The sequence below is a fragment of the Phalacrocorax carbo genome, chromosome 5, assembly GCF_963921805.1.
Source record: "Phalacrocorax carbo chromosome 5, bPhaCar2.1, whole genome shotgun sequence".
In the NCBI taxonomy this organism is placed as follows: Eukaryota; Metazoa; Chordata; class Aves; order Suliformes; family Phalacrocoracidae; genus Phalacrocorax; species Phalacrocorax carbo.
In genome coordinates, this window is record NC_087517.1 from 35,607,538 (window position 1) to 35,617,502 (window position 9,965).

A 9,965-nucleotide genomic window follows, 5' to 3' on the forward strand; every position below is an offset into this window, starting at 1 on the left:
GGAAAAAGAGGATATACTCATAGTGGAGATTTAAATGTTTTAAAGTCTTTTAATACTTTCACTACTAATGGGAAAAGCAAGCTTTATTATTTCTCTGTAATATTAGAGTGAGTAGCTAAAGATGTTCCTAAAAAATACCTTTGCTACTAAAGATCTCGCAATATTTAATTTACTGCCCAGGATTCTGCCGACCTAGTGATAGCATGAAGAGGGGACAGACTCATTTTTTGTAACTGACTGTTAATTTAGTAAAGGATTTGTTCTGTTGATTTTGATATATACTAGAGGGACAAACAGATATTTACATAGAGTCATATATGCACAAAGTCTTCATTACTGCTTTAGCTAGCACCTAGCAGGAAAACCCATTAAGGTTTTCTGAAATATGAACTGCTCAGTATATTTTAGTTGTTGAACGACATAAGTTTGCACTCTTTGCAATGCATTTCTAAAGTATTTTTTCCCTGCCTGCTGACAGTAATCCCCTGGGATTTTCTTTTAAACAGCACAAACTTTCCAGTCAAAAAACCTGGTAGAAGCTTAAAGCAAGTTTAGAGAGAGGTCTGTCTTGGTTCATAGTACAAGTACAGGGTTGGTATATATTTAAGAATGACAGTGCTGTCTTTCAGTACTGCTGCCCACAATACTTGGAAATATATCCTTTCAGTATGTGAAGACATATCCTCTATGAAGCACCCAGATAAATCAGTTCACCCTTGGCTGTAACTAAACGCTGTCTAGTGACTTGTGATCGACAGGGCTTTACCCTCTGACAGCCAGATTCATTGTTGGGACAGCAACCAATCGTTGGGTTTGACGACATGAGCCTAATCAAAGTTGGAGTATAAAAAGCCCCCTTGGAATATATAAGGTACACCAGTGTGGCAAGCTGTCTCTCAGATTGCATTTGCTTTCACGGATCTGTTTAGTACTAAAAGGAAAAGGGAAAGGGGAGGGGGGGTGGGGGGGGAAAGAAAAAAAAAAAAAAGGAAAAAAGCTGCACTGAATGCAAGATCATGCAAAAGCTAGCGATCTATGTTTATATTTACCTGTTCATGCTGATTTCAGTTGATCTGGTGGCTCTTGATGATGGTAGTCAGCCCACAGAGAACGCTGAAAAAGATGGACTGTGCAATGCTTGTACGTGGAGACAGAATACAAAATCTTCCAGAATAGAAGCCATAAAAATTCAAATCCTCAGCAAACTGCGTCTGGAACAAGCTCCTAACATTAGCAGGGATGTTATCAAACAACTTTTACCCAAAGCTCCTCCACTGCAGGAACTGATTGATCAGTATGACGTCCAGAGAGACGACAGTAGTGATGGCTCTTTGGAAGATGATGACTATCATGCCACCACCGAAACGATTATCACAATGCCTACAGAGTGTAAGTAACGCTGCTGCTTTCGCCTCCCACCGCTCCTCCGAGAAAGTTGTCTCCCTGCTGTAGAGCCACGCAACTCCTCCTCGGGCTCTCCCAACAGGCTGCTGGCTGAAGTCTGCTAGAGGGAGGGAGGAGAGCGTTATTTCTAAAGAATTTGAGCCAGGTTCAGATGACCGTGGTGCGATCCTTTGTTTTACTGTTCAGTTTTCGGCTTCTTATAATGTGTATGCCCTGTAGCACTTAGGATTTGCCCATTGCCTTAGAAAGCAAAGGGAGATCTGCAGTTTAGTTGACTCTGTTATCTGCAGTACTCAGGGCATTTCCTATCACAAATATAAAGTACAAGTGCAGATAATGAGATAACTATGTTTTTCTGAGGGAGGTTTCACTGGCCAGAATTTTTAGGAGCAATAGAAATCAGCAGAAATAGAGCTTAGAGTGCTAGACCTACCTAACTGCAACATTCTACAGCAAGTGCAAGTAGAGAGTTAAATTCTTGCTTCTTTGCTGATCCTATAAACTAGCACCACCCACCTCTGAGTTAAAACTATACATTTAAAGCAAATATGTGTGTAACAGATTTAAATGTTAAAATGTCCGTGCTATAGCAATCAGCTCCAGTAGTCGTGCCAAGGAAGAATGAAGGCATTTACTGAATGAGCAGATTCTGAGTTATCTTCTGAGTGCTAAACATCTGCTATGGCTCCTATCAAGTATCTTTTGCATGGCTAATACTATAGTATCTTATGTTCTTCATCAGCTAAAGTATTTGGCTATGGCAGCTGTTTTTTTAAATAACACTTACGAATATGATGTCAAAAAGGAAAAAGATGACAGGACATATAAGGCATGTTAGCAGTTACAGATATCATTACAATACACATGCTAGAATAATACCAGCTGCGCTAGGTAGCTAAAAATGTATGCATCGATGAAAAAGTAACTCTATCTGTAAAATTTTTCAGCCTATTAGTTCATAAAGTGTGTACTTAAGAGCAATATCACTTATCACAAAGTCAAGCTCTGCCAGCAGTTTTAGTCCAGCCTATTATGTCCAAGGCTTTATAACTATCTTTAATTAAACTGTTATATAATTGCAATGACTGAAGAAAAGCCGCCGTACTTCATTGATCTGAGTTCATCTCCTACTTTTTATAAAAAGCCCTTGAACTATTTTAAATGAACTAAAGAGACAGGTATCTTAAGTGGTGAGATTTATGAATGTCAAAGCCCTGCACCATTTAAGACTAGTATTACCCATTTTATCCTGGCATGGAAATACATTGCCGTGACTAGGTATGACAGCTGCATCGTAGGCTACAGGAAGGAGAAACGCTGCCCTGCACGTGACTTTCCTATAATATTGTTCAAATGAAAAGAAAATAAAATGATCCTTAGATTACTACTCTTAATTATTTGGTTTTCCATTGAGACAGAAATTAAACTGTTCATGTAGTTTGCCCATGGCTGTCTCTGTTTGTATGATGTATAGCACACCAAGGCTGATTAGTAAGCTAGAAATAGCTGGATCACCACATGCATGTTGTGCCAGCTTATGCAAAGTTGCTATTCTGCATGCTTTATGAAGGTCCTCAGGAGATGAGTAGCAGAAGTGAGTTGGTAGTAGTCACCATGAAGCGGAAGAGGTTGTGCCCCCCCCCCCGCCCCAAGGTAGTTTTTGTTTGGGAAAGAGGCTTTCTTGCAGCTGTACAGGTCAGCCCACAGCACTGGTACCACTGGTCAGAGCCCCGACCATGCCAAGGACGGCAAAGGTCCTCCACAGCGTGCATCTTCTTGCGGTTGCCCATCATTTCTGAGTTTCAGCCTGAGCACACCTCCGCTCTGCTTAGCCTAAGGAGCACAAGGCACCAACTAGTATTATTTAGAAAATGATTAGACAAACCTCATTTTAGCTTGTTTACAAAACAATCATTGACTCTTTGTCACGTGATGTTACTTTTAGGTGATAGCATAATGATTTTGTCGACATCCATTAAATTTGCTGTAGAGCATAAACCACAGAAAATGAATTAAGTTAAACCCACTTTGTTACTGATACTGTTTATAATATATTGTAAGAATTCCTACACGGTCTGGGGAAAAAAAAATGGGTTTATATATGCATATTTCTTTTTGTTCCCTGTTCAGTAATCTGTTCTTTCCATTCATTTATAGCTGATTTGCTTGTACAAATGGAGGGAAAACCAAAATGTTGCTTCTTTAAGTTTAGCTCTAAAATACAATATAACAAAGTAGTAAAGGCACAATTGTGGATATACTTGAGGCAAGTCCAAAAACCTACAACAGTGTTTGTGCAGATCCTGAGACTTATTAAACCCATGAAAGACGGTACAAGATATACTGGAATTCGATCTTTGAAACTTGACATGAACCCGGGCACTGGTATTTGGCAGAGCATTGATGTGAAGACAGTGTTGCAAAATTGGCTCAAACAGCCTGAATCCAATTTAGGCATCGAAATAAAAGCTTTTGATGAGAATGGACGAGATCTTGCTGTAACTTTCCCAGGACCAGGTGAAGATGGATTGGTAAGTTTATTTAGAAAAATACCATTTAAATATCTTGCATTTTATTGGAAAGCATTTAAGTTGTGTTTTAAAGATAAAATGGAAGAAGCATTGTTTAGGGAATGGAATGGAAGATACAAGTTCTGTATAGCCAATTCTTTCATTCTTTGCTCTCTGATCATGTCAAAAATCAATGGCATTCCTGTGCCTCTGTTTCCCTATTTGCATTGAGACAAATTGCAGTACTTCAGTAAGATGTTGAGAGGCATTAACTGGAAAATATTTGGGTAATTAGTCATGGATAGTACCATCAAAAGTTACGGTCTTTTCAAATTTGAGAGCAAATACTATTTGATAAGCAATAAAGCTAAAAAGAATTGTTGCTGGATTATTTCATTGATAGGAAACCTCTCCAGTAGCACTGAGACAGTTTTTTTGCATTCCAACTGTGAGGCAGTTTCTCCCTATTCTGTATGCATATATTTTCTATTAGCAGCAAGAATTAACTATGTTTATGAATGTGAGAACAAATCTTCTTCAAAACGTTGTGTACCTTTCAGTATGCGATAGAGTGCATCATTCCACCTATTAGAAATGTTTGAATAGAGAAATTCTGCTTCATACAATAAATGGGTCATGATGATGAGAAAGATCATAAAATAAGTATCTGGTTTCTTTTTGTAAGCATAGATGAACAAATTAAATCTGAAGTGTACCAGTCAAACTACAGCACTTTCCTCATTATTTATTTCTGCAAATCACTAATCCTCTGCACCCTACAAAACTTCATGAATGTATCGCAGCTGAAACAACCACAACCAAGAAATGTCTCTTTCTGAGTAAAGAATATTGTTTTACTTTTACTTCTATGCATCAGATAAATCTGTTTATCATAGAATCATTTAGGCTGGATGACACCTTTAAGATCATCAAGTGCAACCGTATTTATGAAGCTGTGTAATGTTCAACATCATAGCAGTATAATGCAGTTAAGAGAACTTAAAGAAAATGATGTGATATCTTAATTGTAGATCCAGTGCAGATGTGGATCTCCCATATTGAAACAGGCAAACTGGATACCATGATAAGGACCGTCCTCACCACCTCCACCCATTCAAATACCCAATGCTGTGTTTTCACACATGTGGGTAACCCATGGTTAACATCATCTGTAAAAACAATCCAATTCAGCAGCAGGGCAAGGTTAGATGCATGGCTGATAACGAGAGAGGAAATTTCTCTTCCCTCCGGCTCCTCTCCAGCAGCTTTCAGTACGGGGATGCTCTTCTCACCAAGCCCCTCCCATATCATTTTACCTTTGGGAGGAGCATCTCCAGCAGCTGGACAGCTTGCAGCCGTAAAGGCGGGTATCTTGGAAGGGACAAATCCACATAACAAGTTAGCTGCCTGTTATTTACTCCTAAGGAACTGTCTTCCTTCATGGGATAGCCTGGTCAGTGCCAAAGTGACCCTTGGGACTGAAATCAGTGCGTGGAAGGGAGGAAACTTCAGGAACTTTTTCAAACACGTGATTGTGAAGGTTGCAGTTTCTTTCTATTCTCAGTTGGTGACTGCAGAAACACACCTTCAGCAGGAAGCATGTGGCTCAGAGATCTGCCAAAAAGTGCATTCCTGGCCACAGGGCTCTTTCAGGAGTCAAATTATTAGCTGCTTCTCCAAATTCAGTATGGCAAATTAGCCCTCTGGCAGAGGGCAAAGCTGTGAAGTACAAGTAACCTGTACCAGCAGGTGAAATACTCATTTCTACTGCCATTGCAGTGATTCAAGAATGACAGCAGTTATGGAGTGATTTTTCTCCTCCTTGGTCTGGACAAGAAGCCTTCTTTGATATCGAGAAAGCCTGAACTGAATACAACTTTAATGGAAGGAATTTCAGAAGGACTCACAAAAGGGACACCACCACCAGTTGGTCCTGCTGTTGAAAATTTTTTGAGTTCTTTGCTTCCTTTAGGGAGTTCTTCCATAGAAAAGAAAAAGAGTAGCTCTTATGGGGTTTAAAACAAAGAAAACCAGCATCAAAAATAAAGACGAGCATCCTCTAAATTTCTGAAACCTTTTAGTAGTTAACAGAAATTATGCTAGCACTGAGCTGATGGTGATTTCAGAAAGAAATACTCAGAAGTTAAAGCTCTTTATAGAGAAACAGCAGGGAAATGCTGGTCCTCAGCATGAAAAACAGGAATAATCCTTGAGCAGAGACTAACTGTAGCAGAGATTTGCAAACATTATTTAAGGATATTAATTTGATACATCTGTCTGAGATATCTATTTGCATATTTTTACTGAACTTGAGGTTTTACCTTGAGGTTTACCTCAATAATGCTTATGATTCCTTCTCCTCTCCTTACAGAACCCATTTTTAGAGGTCAGAGTTACAGACACACCAAAACGGTCCCGCAGAGATTTCGGCCTTGACTGTGACGAGCACTCGACAGAATCCCGATGTTGTCGCTACCCGCTGACAGTGGATTTTGAAGCTTTTGGATGGGACTGGATTATTGCACCTAAAAGATATAAAGCCAATTACTGCTCTGGAGAATGCGAATTTGTATTTTTACAAAAATACCCACACACTCACCTCGTACACCAAGCCAACCCCAGAGGCTCGGCAGGCCCTTGCTGCACGCCCACCAAGATGTCCCCCATAAACATGCTGTACTTCAACGGGAAAGAACAAATAATATACGGCAAGATACCAGCCATGGTCGTAGATCGCTGTGGGTGCTCATGAGATCATCGTGAAATCCACCGCTTCGTAAATTGTGGAAGCTACCAAAAAAAAAAAAGTTATACCCCCTCACCAGTCTTTGAAACTGTGAAGTTACGTACACTAGGCATTGCCGACATCCTATTTGCTGCATGATCGGCCATCGTACAGATTTAGTGCAGCACCAGCTACAGAATGTGAACTAAAGGACAATATACCTACCTAACGGCCGGCTTTGAGCCAGTGGAAAAGAAAAGCTACAATCAAAAGCAGCGGATTTAATACATTAAGTTCTTGCATTGCGAGGGAATCAATATTCAGTCATTCAGACGCAAATTTATATGCAGGTTTCAATACATGTTGGTAATCAAAAGCAAGCTCTTTCCCATCTGAGGACAGAAGGAGCGGGCTTTTAAGTCCATTTCTTCACAGCTTCACTTAATATTGTATATACAGGAAAATATATACTGGTAACATATACACCACTACACAATACCACCAGAATCATCCTTAAACACTTGAATATGTAGTACAGAATTGTGAGACGTATCAGATGAAATTCCACATAAATGGACAAATCCTGAAATTAGGGATGGCATAGTGTATTTAGTGTGTTTCCATTCCTTTTTCTCATTAGTTTGTTAGTAATCAATGGCAATGGTGCTACGTAAGCAGGCTGAGTAAATAGATAGTTATCTAAGTGAAAGAATTTAGAATAATAACGAATTTTGCCCTATCCTCAGGTACACTATTCAACATTCGCAAGAAATAGATATTTTTTAAATGAAAGGGAATAGTTTTCTAGACATAGTAAAACAAAAGGCAGCAGAGAAGTCTAACATTCAAATCGTAATCCCGCATTATAACCTGCCTTTGCAACATTACCATTTGCACTATGGTAAACCAATGCAAATAGTTGGTTGCTACAGATATTGTTTAAAAAAAACCACTTTGATATAACTGACTTGTGTAATATGTATGCATCAATATTTTGTAAATAAATGTTTATTTTTTAATCACTGTTGGTATATGTTCATCGCAAGAAAGGAATGACTTTAACCTGTAGTTTAATAAACAAAAACCAATATTCTCTTCATAATATAATTTCCTGGATTTTAACACAAATAATATGTATGAACAATGCAACAAAGTAAACCATATGTTGAGAATTATACTACATTTTATATGTTTTTTACATTGGCATGAGCCATCTGTGATAAATGATGGGTGTTGACATGTTTATAAGGTTCTTTGAGTTACTGTTTTTACGGTCATTTTGATCCACAACTGAATTTCCATACTTTGAATGTTATGTTCATAAATAATGATGATACCACAAAAAGATTGCTATTAAATGCATTTTATTATATTTAAAAGTTTGCAGCAAAGTATTATCTTATTTGAGTAAACATAGCACATGGATTTCCACACAAATTCTGTACATTTTCCTTATGATAAAAAATTGTGAATTGAAATTTAAAAAAAAAAAATCTATTTACTATAAAGTCCATTTTGCTTCACATGTGAAATACAACTGATAAACCAGGCTTTTGTTAAGCCAATACAATCCCTGTTAAAACATCTTCATGTTAGCATGATACAACATTTGTTGTATTCCAGAATTCCGTTTCCTTTGTGTAAAACCGCCCTAAAATTACATAAATGCTTGATTTTCTTTCCTTTCTCCTTCTATATATTTTCTGCCCAGGTGGTCAATATTTTGTTTTAAGATTTCTGCTTTTTTTCTAATTTGTGTGTAAGGACATGAAAATTTAAAGTTTGTCTGAAGAGGTTTGAAACTTAAAAGCAACAGATTTTCTACAATTTCTTTTGAACTATTAGGACGTCTGCTAAAGCTGTGTCCGAGCATCAAGCAGCTGTTCAGCTTCTCCTGATGTAGTTCATCAGAGCAGGTCTCTGGGGCCCTTAAATACACTTTCATTTTAGTTTCCCACAAAACACAATCAGAGTAAATAAAAGATAATTTAAAAACACTTAGAATACAGAGTCTTGGTGAAGCCACAAGAGTAAAAGCACAATGCAATTCCTTCTTCCCCAAAAACCAAGGTTACAGAATTAAGGGAGAAGTCCTAGGTTTGTTGAAGTTAACAGCAAAACTTCTGCTGGCTTTAAGGGAGACCAGTGTTTTGCCCTTTGACTTTTAACTCATGTCATTCAGGCACCAGATAGCTCCTGCTCATTTGAGCTATCAATAGTATCTCTCTGCACAAGGCATAACAAAAGCCTTATAAACTGGAGACTTCAAATGAACTTCCATTGTACACTGTGCAGTTGGACCTTCTCTAGCTTTAATTGCGTCAGTGCATACAGCAACAGCCACAGAGATGTGGCACCATGGATTTTGGGGCTCAGAGCAAACAGAATGTATTCCCAGTCTGCACCAAAGTCCTGATACAACACCTGCATGATTTTTTTTTTCCTTACGATAGCTAAACTAAAACTAATGCAAATTCAGTTACCCCCATATCTAAGTGACATCATTGGCTGCCTAGTAATAACCGTACCCTGCACAAATATAATGCAGTAGTGAAGGGAAATTGTTTTGCTGGTATCAGTGAAAACAAAAATAAATCAAAACCGAGAAAAGACATAATACGAATTCCCAAAATCATCTGCTCCAACCAGCGTTCCATCCTGACATTCAGATAAACTTTATTCCATGGAAATTTTATGCAGTATGGGTCTTTCATATTTTGCCAAACTTGAAATTGTCATAAATCCGACCTCACATACAAGTGGCTACGCAAGGAAGACACACTGTGCTTTGAACTTGTTGATTTTAGCTGCTGAATGATTCGTAATTAATGTGTTTACTGACAATCAATTTGAGATGTCAATCATTCATCCAGTTCTTATGGTTACATCCTTATATTTCCAAGGCTCAGGTCCTAGAGACTTCAGCAGCATCCATGAGTGTTTTGTGTGTCAAGAACTCAAATCTCACTGTTAAGCTAGGTACCCAAAAAGCCAGAAATACGCAACAAGTGGTGATTTCTGAGAAATAAACAGCCTCATTTCCTTGCCTGGCATCTTAAGAACCCCATAGGAATGACACAGGTGGAACCCAGCTTTCCAAGGCAATTTTCAAGTGCCCCAAGATGCATGTGCATGCACACCTGCAATGGGGCAGTCCCTCACCTCGATTTTGCTTCAGCTCTTCCTGTGGCTCTACTGCCCAGCTCCTCCCCTCCCAGCATGAGCCAGTCTCTTTGCCAGCACGATTCCACCCCTACCTCATACCCATTTCCAGTATGCTGTGGTTGAAGAAGCACTTGCCCTTCCATCGTTCAACCCCAGCATCT

General features: G+C 38.7%; 1 protein-coding gene across 1 annotated transcript; it reads left to right on the forward strand.

The window, feature by feature from the left end:
* The first annotated feature begins 764 nt into the window (after window positions 1–764).
* On the forward strand, window positions 765–8,237 carry MSTN (myostatin). Its single transcript, XM_009507551.2, has 3 exons — window positions 765–1,389; window positions 3,562–3,935; window positions 6,286–8,237. Exons 1-3 carry the CDS (start codon window positions 1,017–1,019, stop codon window positions 6,664–6,666), a joined length of 1,128 nt encoding a protein of 375 aa, XP_009505846.1. The 5' UTR covers window positions 765–1,016; the 3' UTR covers window positions 6,667–8,237.
* Window positions 8,238–9,965: the final 1,728 nt, after the last annotated feature.

Bases quoted from the DNA above. Each gene is read 5' to 3' on its own strand.
- MSTN (XM_009507551.2), top strand. From the start codon at position 1,017: ATGCAAAAGCTAGCGATCTATGTTTATATTTACCTGTTCATGCTGATT. The intron at 1,390-3,561 runs GTAAGTAACGCT...ATTCATTTATAG, and splicing joins TATCACAATGCCTACAGAGT to CTGATTTGCTTGTACAAATG. The intron at 3,936-6,285 runs GTAAGTTTATTT...CTCTCCTTACAG, and splicing joins GACCAGGTGAAGATGGATTG to AACCCATTTTTAGAGGTCAG.